This window comes from Hoplias malabaricus, chromosome Y (assembly GCF_029633855.1).
Source record: "Hoplias malabaricus isolate fHopMal1 chromosome Y, fHopMal1.hap1, whole genome shotgun sequence".
NCBI classification, from domain to species: Eukaryota; Metazoa; Chordata; class Actinopteri; order Characiformes; family Erythrinidae; genus Hoplias; species Hoplias malabaricus.
In genome coordinates, this window is record NC_089820.1 from 44,930,855 (window position 1) to 44,943,810 (window position 12,956).

The following is a 12,956-nucleotide window of genomic DNA, read 5'->3' on the forward strand; positions in this document are numbered from 1 at the left end:
AAATAGCTTGCCTTCTTCTCTCCAAGACAAATGGCCATAGGGAACCCCATCCAGGAAGGAACCAAGCTAAAACTGTAAGCGCATGCGAATCACAAGGTCCTTAAAAGTAGTGCAAGTCTCATGGACAGTTAAGATAAGTACTGAAAAAGGTGGGCCCGCGGTGCATGCCGGGTGCTCTTCCTGAGCGTAAGTTTCAAGCTCATTTCACTCAAATCTTCAAAAATTTCCTATTTATTTTTCATTGGAGTAATCTGAAAACTTGATTTGAGAGGCTGAAATCCCGTAACATCCAGTTGAAATCACAAAACTTAAATACGGTAAATGACAAAAATATGTTGTCATGACTTACTGCTTAACAACTTAACAACTGCTCAACAACAACAAGGTTGTTGGTTTGTTTCCCACGACTGGCAGGAAAGTTGGGCACGGTGGGAATGAAAGATGTGGAAGTGTCCTCTTTCAATCCAAGGCTGACGTGCCCTGGTGCAAAGCAGCGAATCCACAACTGACCCCTAGGGGCTGGGGATGACAGCCTGCCACTCTGGGTGTGTGTTCACAACCCATAGAGTACTCACAAGGGCCATTCACAAGTTACCTAAAGGCCAATGGTTCCACATTAGTAACGGGTGGAGTCCATGTGTGTGTTACTATCTACTCTGTTTGACCCCTAATTTTGAGCATGTTGTAATACTGTTTTACACATTTTAGATATAATGTGATTTAAATATATTAACAGGTACACACACACTGTGCTGTACCATAATCATGTGGCTACACATAAATAATGCATTTATACCTAATCTATTAAAGCACTGGAATTGGAATTGATCTAAGAAACAGCAGTGCAATATTTAATTCTATTCAATTGTGATTTAAATTTTTGTTTTGAACGTGAAAATATTGGGTTAAAAATGCTTGGCTTCAATAACAGACACACAAAATTCTTTAATATAACTTTTGCCTGAATTCATCATCTGATGCTCAATAAACTTATATCAGTTATGTTTCTTTTTAAAATTTAAAATAAAAGCTGTTTAATGAGTATTTACACTTTAGCATTTTAAGCATTCGTCTCATTTGTTTACAGTATCCCAAGGTATAATGTGTTTAACTCTTAAGTACAAAATACAGAGCAGAGACTTGTGGGGCGGAATAAATATATTTCCTCAAAGCAATTCAAAACCAAATATTTTCTTCATAAGCCAGATAAAAATAAAGAGATTTATAAAGAGAAATATTTTGGACAAACAAACTGTACATAATGAAACACCAAATATATATGTAAAAAAAAACTGAGCAAAAACACAGAAGGCATGCTCTTAAATATAGAGTCAAAGAGAAGGACATTTACAGTACAATGTCCTCAGCACAGAAGGGGCAGATATAAGGGTCACATTTGTTTAATGCCTTATGAGGATCACAGTATCTCTGCACTGAGTAATGAGTATCTCTGTACTTAATAATGAATGTCTCTGCACTAATATGAAGGTTTCAAAACATTATCTAAAGTGATAACTTAGTGAAAAATGATATTTCCCAGTTTCCCCATTTACAAAATGTAGTCTGTAAGCCAAAACATGTTTAGTGTCTTAAGCTGAATACACACGACACTGCTAAGCTGGTGTAGGATAAATTGGTCATGTTTATTTTGGAGTAGGCTGAATAAATGGGGCTAAACTGCTGAAGGCTCAGCCAGCTACCCATCTGTACAATGGGTGGGCAGGACTAATTTTCTGTAGACTGGCACCAACACATCTCAGGAGTCTGATTAGATTTATTGTAAAGGGGAGCATTCAAAGAAATATAATTAGCGGTGACTTAAAGCAGCATGTAAATGTTTAAATATATGATTCCTTAAATGTTCTTTTATGTCTCCTACCAATCGCTAAACTCCTCAGAACAAATCTATTCTGAGATTTTATGTGGCAGTAAACCAATCAAAATTAGTAAAGTAAAAAAATGGCCAAAGGGGGCTTAATGCCAACAGTCAAATCAAAAGTCTGGTTTGCTTGAACGTGTTCACAGTTTCAATGTTTGCTTTAGTGTTAGATTTTGCTGAAGGGGCAGTTGTCTTAAAGCAAACCTCCTTAACAGACATGAAGACCTGCTACTTTAATATCAAGTGAGTAAACAATTTCCCTGGTTTGATTAATGTAAACATAGTTTCCAGAATCCTGATTTGAAATTTAAACTTATCAGTTTTCAGAAATACTGATTGTGTCAGTTAGCTTACACTGAATGTTTTACTGATGTAGCAATAGTAAATAAAGGCAAGACTCCAGATTTTGCAAATATTCAGCTGATTGATGGTTAAAATACAATTTCTGTAGCTTCTGAATAAATCAGTGTTTTCCGATGTGTACTATTTTCGGATTTTATACAAGCTAGTAGAAACTGATTGTTGGTTAATTTAAATAAACTTTGTTCTCATAACCAAATAAAAAATGCACAAAAATACTGTACACACAGCAGAATAGCACCATGTTGGCTAAATATGAATTACATATACTAAGTTACTGGAAGCTCGCCTTCAGAGAGAGAAAGTTCAGCCTGGTACAACAAGAAATACGGCATATATTGTTTTGTGTAGTTGTTTTTGCTTTTGTGCAAAATGTAAAATGGTGTTTTGGTTTATGTTACAGTTAATGTTTACACTGTGAAGCAGGCCATTCAAAACCATGGAAGCTCAGTAACAGATTAATGAAAAGATTGCTTGGGGTCTGTTTTTTGAGGCAACACTATGAATGTGAGCAAAAACAATCAGAGTAACCAGGCAGTCACAGTGTATTATCTGGCTGCAGCTGTAAGGTCAGTTGTGCTTTTCTTCAGCTTAGTGCGTGTGTTTGTGGTGGTCATTGTGGTGGGCTTGATGGTGATTTTAGAGGTGGCGGTGGGAGCTTTGGTTCGGTTCTTGTTGTTTATGCCAGGATTAGTTGGCGAGGCTGTTGTAGTCCTGGTCCGGAGGGAAATTGCTGGCCCGGTGCAGACTGCAAGTGGTGCCCTCCGGGGGTCAGGATTGGTAGTGGTTCTGAAAGCTGGACGCTGTGGGGACGGGCTGGTGGCCCGGGCAGAGGTGAAGGTGCACTGGGCCGTAGTACTGTAGCTGCGGCGGGACGTGGTGAAGATGCACCGCAGCGGCATGCGAGGGCTCCCCCCAGGCTGAGAACAGTGGGCTATCGATGATTTTGACCTCAGATGAGGACCACTTCCCACTCCTGATTTAAACTGTGGTGTTTTTGGCCTGAAAGTAAAAGAAAAATATTGCTCAACCACTTAATAGTAAATTAGAAGGGAAGAAACTGGTTAGTTACATTTTAAGGTACTTCTAGGTTCTAGGTATTAAATCAATGTGATTATATATCTAAACAATATTGATTTATTGGAAGGAACATACCCATTGCTAGCAGTATGTGGTGTTCTCACTGTGCTGGTCCCTGGCAGGGTTAAAGGTGAAGGAACAGCTGCTAACAGCTTAGCTGAGGGTCTCCTGATTGGCGTAACAGGTCGAGGAATCCTGCTGCGCCACCCTTCATGCCCATGCTCCCCCATGTCCTTTTTGCCTTTGTTGAGTGAGTCATCTGATTGGTGAGTGTCTTCTTCAGAGCCAGTTGTGGACAATGTCTCTGAGGCTCTCCTGGGCTCGTCCCCAGAGGATAGTGATGAGGATGTCCTGGAATTTAGCCTCATCCAGCGACCCTGTCTCTGCCTCTCAACAACCAATCTTGCTAGGTCCTGCTGCCTAGCCTTTTTCCAGATTCGTTCTCTTGTGGAAATTGACTGGTCCACTCCGAGATCCTCCTCCGGGACTAAGACAGGAATTCGGCTCCTGCTTCTTTGCCGGGGAGATGCGGAATGTTTTGCGATATTTGCTCCTGTGTCATCTTCCAATGTCAATTGCTGAGATTCTTTTTTAGTCATCTCAGGTGAAAGCTCCTTGTTCCCCTTGCTTGATGGGTCTCTTTGGATGGGCTCTTGTTTTTCTAAAGAAACAGGAGAGATAGGTACATTATCCATGGTGTAAATCTGGCCAGGTACAGTCCCATCAAGTACAGTAAGTACTTGAGGCTCCTCTGTGGGAGTCTGAGAGGAGATTTCTGACTGGATGCCTAGAGGCCCCTCTGGTTCTGATGCGGTTATAACACTGTCTTTCTGGGGTTCACCTTGACATGGTACATCTTCCACACCTGCTGAGAATTCAAGGACACATTCTGGAACACCATTGGAAGACATGACATTGAGATGCGAAGTCTCAGCAATGTGGATAAAAGTGCGCTCCACTTTGGTGAAAGGGGGAGAAGCAGCAGAAGCATTTGAAATTGGCACAGAAACTGCTGGGTTACCCTTCTGCTTGACTAAACTGGATGTCCCTTGATTAGTGGTCTTAGAACGGCCCTCCGCATGTTCTTTTTGGCTTTTCTCCACAGGCTGACAGTACACAGCCTTCTCAGTTTGAGGAGCTTCTGTTGTAACTGGTGCCTGACAAGTTTCAGCAACTTCCCCAGAATTTGGAGACTTCCTCATATCTCCAGGTGAGAACAACACAAGTGTTTTGGAGATGTCTTCTTGATCAGGGTCAACTTCAGCAACTGAACCAGGTTCTTTAGGACCCTTCTGAGGATCATCAGCTAGTAGAGTGGAAGGAGCTCCATCCTGGCTCCTCTCAGTGCTCTTCTCACTCTCCCCACTGTCTGATTCGCTTTTGGTCACATCATCATCTCTTGGCCCATCATCCTGAGTCTCTGGAGGTGTGGCAATGAAGGCTCTGCGTTGATGCAAGCTCCCCGTTAGCATCACAGTCAGGAAATCAGCTCGTTTAGCCTGGAGCTTGGGAAGGATGTGGAACATCTCCTTCTCAGAGAATGGAGCCTTTGTCCTGTAATCAGTTGGAGACAGCAGGGGCTCACTTGGCACGGAAGCCTGAAATTCAAAGAAAAAACACTTAGTCACTAATCTTGATAAAGAAGATTAAACATTTTTCAGGAACCTTACTGAGTAGTACTGGGTGAAGCAGCCTCACAGAAATATTTAAAGAAGTAGCAGCACCAAATGCCAACAAACGCCGAGAGCCACCAATTCTGCTAAGGCAGATCACTATAATTGCACTGTAGAATTAAAATGACAAATAAAACGGAATGATTTCTTATCACTGCGGCCAAGTACATGCACTCCATAATTGTCAAAAGCATCATGAACCTTATTATTGTAATACATAATTATAATAGTAATATGATCACATAGGAAAAATATTTTGTTAAAATAGCTGGACATTAAAAGATCAGTATGGTCTAGTTAGATACAGAAGACATTAAAATGTGAATAGATTTATATTTATTTTAAATATATATGATTTGATTTTTGTGATTTTTAAAACTGACATATGTTTAACATCAGAATTAAAGAGAATCAGTAAGTGAATCAATTTTTAAATTTGAAATATTGGTAACTACCATGTTGCATTCATTTGACTTTATTTTATATTTAACTAAATAAAAAAATTAAAAGATAAATCTGTACCTGTATACAACCATTTGATATGACATTTCTGTGGATCTCCCAGGAGGTAATTCCCAAAAATCACGTAGGTGTTTACATTTAATTTACACATTGTTATGATTCTTGCTGAGAAAAACAAAAATACACCAAATAATGTTCATTCCAAAACTTTAATGTTGTTTTGGTCGTACACAAGCTTTTCAAGATTGTCAAGATTACACAAATAAAAAAGGCACGCAATGCAGTTTCCCTTTAACATTAAACAGTCATTTTTTCTACTGTTTTTCAAGTGTTTTCCAACATAGATGTTATTTTACAGACTATATCCAACCAGACCACATGCTTTTACCTATATGAGCCTTATATTAGACTTTTTTTTATAATTAGAAAAAAAATAAAAAATACATGCTTTACATGTATACAAGCATACTGCAATACTGTACAGTGATATTGTGATTAAAAAAAGAAATATGTTTATAGTACATTTTTGTCATATAAGACACAATAAAGCATATAACAATTATTTTACATATTTATCTCAGTAATACAGATTTATCCCAAATTAACAGTAATAATCATCCTTTTAATATTTTAGCTGTTTTTTCTAAATACTGATATTCCTTTGTATTTTAAAATTACAAATAAATATTATATTTTGGTTTTGGTGCTTATTTTTAATATTGTGAGAATTATGAAAAGCTGTTTTTAGCTTATTAATTGCTCACTTTCCCAATATCCAAAATGTAAACTGAAACAAAAATTCTAATTCTCACATTTACTAGTAGGAGGCTTATTTGAGTTTTAAGAATTAATGGCTTTTCCAAATTTAGTTAAATAGAAAAAAAGACCCTTAAATGATTTTGCTTACTGTCATACTTCATTTCTACTGAATTGTCTTTCTTATATGTGATAGTTTAAGCTGCTTTACTTTGAGTTGTTGAGATAACATATTACACCGCTGTGGATGAGCTTTGTGTTCACTACAAAACGGTGACCCAGAGAGTAAAGCACAAAAGCATTTGGGAAATAAACAACAGCATGACAATAATGTTAATATTACATTTTGTTCTTTCTGCCTTAATGATATTGTGGTCTCCACTTTTGCTTTTGTTCCTGTTGTGTTTTAACACTCTGAACCACCATAAAATGACATAAGCAGCATTCAGGATCAGGGTAATCAAATCTTCTAATTTTGTTAATTAAACAGTTTTTTTGTTTGTTTGCTTTGTTTTTTTTCAGTATTAACCATCTTCCTTTTATTTTTTATTACCCTGCATCCAGAAACTAGCCCATCACACCTCATGAAGCATCCAATTACTTTGTGATTTCATCAGTGAAGTACAACATTGGCATGATGACCAGAGTTTATATGAAATACAATCATACATTTTGTGGCTTTTTATAATAAAGAGGACTATCTACACAAATCATCTTTAACAAGAAACAGAACTTCACATCAACATTCTTCAAGGTTCAGTAAAGTTCCCCAATGTTCTCTAATCTTCTTCAATATTGTAAAATTTGTTCTAAATATTCTAGAATGTTCTCTTGTGTCCTCTAATGAAACTGAAGTAGTGATTGGAACATGAAGAATGTTAGAAGTGAGATTACATTTACATTCGTACTGAACTTAAATCTTTTATCAACTTTAAATATCTAATTTATCAGCAAATATATAAAATGAATAAACAATCTGCGAACAAATAAACCCTTTACTATTTAAATCTAGTTCTGCAGCAGAAAAAAGTGGATAAAATGAAAATCACACCTCTTTATTCTCTGTTAAAGAACAACAGTGTGTTTTGAACTATTTCATATAATCATTTTCTGTCAGAAGCTTTTAAAGTTGACATCTGGTTCCATTTACTACCACTGTCAACAAATCTTACTGTTTCTGTAAAACAGCATATTCCACACCAAACAAATCCTACCCTCAATCACTTTATTTAAGGCTAAACCAGATAATGTAATTATGCAGAAATCATTTAGTAGACAGACTCAGGTTCAGACAGCAATGCTTTGTGTGAGGTTGTTGGAAACATTTCAAAGTTTTCAAATGCTGCATGTGAAATTGCCTACACCCAAAAATTAAAATACGCAGTTTGTAATACTTTACATTGTCTTTTTTCATTGCTTTTGAAAATGAAATATAACCCCTTTTTATCATAGTTGCACAAGTTTCTTAATGCTACTCTCTTACACTTACATAACATATTTCAGAGTAATTTGTTTTTATTATTCCCACTTTATTAACATTTAAAATCATTTCAAGATTGAAAAGGATAACAATTCTAGGGTTTTTAAAGTTAAAACCATTTAAATAATTTTAAAAGTCATATTTCTTCAGCGAATTCTCTTGGTTGCCATGCAGACATTGGCAGATAAATCAATGTATGTCCAGCATAAACCAATAGATCTATGAATAAAAATGTACAATAACAGCGTTGTGCCTCAATGTAAATGTTACAAAAGCACTGCTAAAAACATTGCTGTATATTACTAAACACTTTGCTAATATCAAAGCATATGTGCAAAAGAATTGCAAGAGTTAGCAGCATGTTAGCACACAGCCTCTACAATCATGAAAACAGCCACTGCTGTGCTATTATAGCCATTAGCAGAAGAACACAGTTTTTTTTAAGACTTTCATTTGAGGTGGGAAAACAATCGAGCTTCAGATGCATCACAGTTGTCTTGAGAAAGCTTCTCAGTCAAATCACAACATGTCTAATCTTAGATATAACAGAGCACACCTTGTTAAACTGATATAAAGCATGTGGATCTGGAGGTGCTCTGGCAGGGGCCACTTTTAGGATGCAAGCTACATTTGAATGCATCATGATGCATCATGTGAAGAGCAGAACACACATCTATCATTTTAAAATATGATTTCCATAAATATGCTCACAGTTTCCATAAATATGCTCACAGTTTCAATAACTTTGTGCATGCCCATTCCTGTTTTTTATTTTATGTCATTATTTAAAATAATATTCTGGAAAATTTATGATGACTGAACCACCAGAAATGCTCCAAAATTGCTTAAAAATAGTCCTGTCCCTTTACATTCTATTAACATCTACTTTTTTTCCTTCTCCTGCAAAGTTGTTCCAACATCAACAATAAATATCTAAAGCCACAATTATGATTTACAAATTAAAATACAGGTTGTATAAAAAGAAAACAGTGATGCATCGAGAGATTCCCACCTTCCATCTCCACATTTCTATTTGCATAACATGTTATACCCTTCTTTGTTTTTTAGCGTTTGTATTATTAATCATGCCAGCAGTCGTGGATGTTTGCTGTTTAAAATGTGCAGAAATAAACGCATATATAATTACTAGCTGTGCAGAAATGCAGACATGTTTTATAGCCCTTCACATGCAGGAACTTTCCCACAATCATTTTAAACTTCACAAATACTCTTCAGTGCTGTGACAAGGTAAGTAGAATAAGATTCTTTATCCTGGAGCTGGATTTCACCCTTAAAATTTAATCTCCTTTTTTAATTCTACAAAACACAACAAGAAGAAACTTAACCATTATCTGATTTCCACAGAAATCTCTGCTTAGACCAGGGCTGCAAGAAACAAACCAATCTTGTTTTTTATGATTCACTTGTAGGCAATTAAATATAATAAAACTGCTCTATAATCATTTTTAATGTTCATATGCCCATTTGTGGTTCTGACAGAAAATAACACACTACAGAAAGAGCAGGGGGCAGTATGATTTCTGAAATTTCATTTTGAAATGAGCTGTAGAAAATGTTAAACTTCAGATAAAGTGACTACAGAAATGTAAATACAGAGACAGTTGTTAATTGCAGGTCTAGTCATGTGATGAAAATGTAAATAATGCAATCGTTAATGGCTTCATTTAATTTCAGATGACCAAAGTCATCTCTAGATGTGTATTGCATGAATTAGTGACTGCGTGTTAGCATTATGGCTGGAAGTCCCTTTTCCTTTATAAAGTGCAGGAGTGTACAGTACAAAACATCAACCAACCAAGCAACAAACAAACAAACTGAGCAAACTCCCAAAATCTTCAGCACACCACGTCTACACACATCCACCCAAAGTTTAGAATTCTAAGGGTGACAAAACTCTTTCTTCTGCATCTCAATCACAGCTTCAACATATTAAATATAGAATTTACAGTTTCCCTCCAGTTTCAGGTGAAAAGCAGCTGATGGAGTTTAGGACATTGTGGGGTGAAAGTGTGAAGAGTAACTTTTTCTCTTCTGATATAAGGACCCTACATCACTTAATTTGCATATTCACACAGTATTCCCTTATGAGGCAGCAGCACCTTTAGAGCAAAGTATATGTGCTCAGAAATAGTGGGTTAAAGGTACACTGAGGGAAAAACTAAATACTATACTAAAAACAAAACTTAGAATATATATTAAATTAAATCTACTGGATGGTTTTGGATGTTTCTGTCTGTTTATAGCAAGCTACAAAGGAAAAACAGTAATAAAAACATAAAGATTACTTAGTGCGCCTTTAAACATCATCTATGTTGAACTTTGATTGAAGCTGTGCAAAAAAAGAAGAGGTAAGCTCTGCCCACCACACGCAGATCACATGGAAGACAATGAAACGTTGCATAAAATGTTGTAAAAGCTCTGGTCTTATCCCTTTCTAACAAAATGGTAATTTTTTTTTACTGTTTTGTGTTTAAAATCAAGCCAAATTTTTGATCATGAAACAAACATATTATAATTAAACAAAACCAAAATAAAGTTTATAAACTTGTATCATTTCATTAACAGAGTCCGGTCCAGACATTTACCAGAACTATTCCATTTCATCTAAACTTCTACTTGTTCTTCCCAAAGGGAGCATTCCAATCAAAATGGACCTTAACTTTTTTTTATTTATTATTATGTTTACACATTTATTTTGTTTCTTTTACCCTATATTTCTTTCATTCTTTCTTGATTTCTTAAATTTTTATAAGAGAATCTTGCCTTCCTTTAGTTATGCTTCCAAAATAAACCTAACTGCATCAGTTTAATTCTTACCACTGAACTGATTTGTAGCAGTTATCCATTTGTTTTTCTCAATATTGTTTTTATTTTTTTTTATTTTGGTATAATTGTGCAGCACATCCCTAATACATAATGATGTCATTGTTTTTGTAATAACAAAAGGCCAAACCGCTGAGTGTTCAAATGTAATTGTCGACCTCTGGCTTGGATGCCTGGAGCAGCAAACAATGTTATTGCATTATTAAGAGACTTATCGGGTTTTTAACTGCAAGTTTGTCAGGGTCCACCCCCGCCCCGCCCCACTTCCAACCCTGACCCTCAGCTGTTTTTATTGATAAGCTTGGCCAGAATGTGCTGGATCTGAGAGCGAGAGGTATTTAGGACAGAGTGTCGGCTCCGGGGGCTTCCCGGTGGCTGAAGAGGGGCGTGGCGCCGCCCACCTGGCCGCAGGGGATTGTGGGTAATGTGGGCGGGGCTACTCTCAGCTGAGCGGCTGCGCTGGATAAAAGAGGAGTGCGGATACTGCTCTGTCTCCAGAGTAGATGAAGAGAAAACATATGAGGCCAAACGACGAAGCTGATTGGGCCTTGGAGAGGGAGGGCGATCATCATCTACCTGGAGAGAGAGAGAGAGAGCAAAAGAGAGAGAGAGAGAGTTAAAACTGAAGAAGATAACCTATTATAATACCATAGACAAATAACCTCATAATCTCTCAAAAATGCATGCACCAAAGCAGTGGTTCACAATCTTGGTCGATAGAGGAGGGTGATATTATACAAAACATTTGCACAATATACCATACATATGACATTTTTTTTTCAAGGAAACATCATGCACTAGAGCCACATGTAAGAATTGCACCAAAAACACTGAATACAATGATATTTATTTAACATTTCACATACAATCTGTCACATCAAATCTAGTTAAAGGCTGTTTTCTGTGAAACATGTGGGTGTAGCGCTTTTTAAGTACTGACCATATACTCAACAATAAGTATTCTTAATCAAAATAGCAAAATATGTCATGATAATTGTAAAATATTGCCATATCATCCACCTCTACATGTTCTACACATTTCAGTGTGTTTTCTGTTACAGGAAAGCATGTTATTAACATGAAATCTCCTTTTAATATAAATATTTTTTCAAATAATTTGATATACATTTGTACTATTTTGTTTTATTCCCAAATTGGCAATATCATATCTTCAAAATTGCATTTTACCTATTCCTCTAAAATGCTGAGATTAATTGATTAGATTAAATTTCTGTTACATGTTATTGGCTGGTGTAAAGCTTGTTTAAATTTCTTAATGTCCAAACTTGGTCATATGTAAAAACATAAATAAGCTCTGAAACTCCTTTAGGAGTTTAAAAATTGAAATCAAATTTAGAACGCATTTGTAAAAAAATTTGTAGCTCATTATATCCAGTTCACAATTGTGCTATTTTTTATTTATTTTTATTTACAGTGTAGTTTTATTTTAATTTAACAGATTCTTCTGCACAAATTATTTTGAGATTTTGTGAAACATGAAAATTGCACATCCACTTCATTTATGGTACTAACTAAACTAAACCTAAAATTAGAACTAAAACATGCAGGACAGGTTCTCCAGGACTAAAACTGAGAACACAGCAGAAAAGAATGCCAAATAAAACACACCTTATTTCCTCCTTATTTTCTTATGTATCCTACATATGAAAAAGTTTGAGCATCAGTCCTCAAAATTTTAAATGTTTTTGTTTTTAAGAATTATTTTTGTCATGTCTGTATTCTGTTCCCTCCCGTTAAACATCACACATCAGGCAAAACTTTGCAATTGTTCTGCAAATGGCCAACAAACAACACAATGAACATTAGGAAGAAGAATCTGGGGCTGTTTTTAAACACTAGAGAACTGTCTGAGAACCGACTACAACATCAGGCACACAAATACAAAAAAGATGAGCAAACATGGGTAAAAAACAATGACATAAAATAAAAAGAACAACAAAAATAAAATAAAGAATAGAAGTGAAGTGATGGAACAGTGATAAGGGACCATCCTGAACTGTGCTTACCCCAGGCTCTCTCTCTCCTTCTTCGCTTGCTGATCCAACGGCAACCGGTACTTTCTCCTCAGATCCAAAAATACACGAGTCAAACTTAAGCGAGAGAAGGAGCGAGGGAGCGCTTACGAAAAACAGGCAAAAAATAATAATAAAAAAGAGAGAATGTTGGAAAAACGCAAATTCTCAGAAGATGGGGCTCTGGGACAAAAGTAAGACTGAAGTTTCTAGGAATCTTCTCAAGAGAAATCTTTTTAAAACTAGTCAATATATTTAATATTTCTCATTATAAGTTTATTGCGAGAATTTATAAGATCATTGCGAGAATTTTATTTTACTTTTGTTATTTGGAAAGCTTATAATTAAATAAAAAAATAAAAAGGTGCCCAACATCTGAGCATTCAACC

General features: G+C 36.0%; 1 protein-coding gene across 1 annotated transcript in view; it reads right to left on the minus strand.

Moving 5' to 3' along the window:
• Window positions 1-1,111: 1,111 nt before the first annotated feature.
• The window catches only part of LOC136679473 (tau-tubulin kinase 1-like), a 34,614-nt gene continuing 22,769 nt past the window's right edge, over window positions 1,112-12,956 (minus strand). The window contains exons 14-15 of the mRNA XM_066658003.1: window positions 3,395-4,917; window positions 1,112-3,241 (exon numbers count right to left, since the gene is read on the minus strand). Coding sequence (XP_066514100.1) covers window positions 2,788-3,241; window positions 3,395-4,917 — 1,977 coding nt within the window. The 3' untranslated portion in view covers window positions 1,112-2,787. The remainder of the gene's footprint in view (window positions 3,242-3,394; window positions 4,918-12,956) is intronic.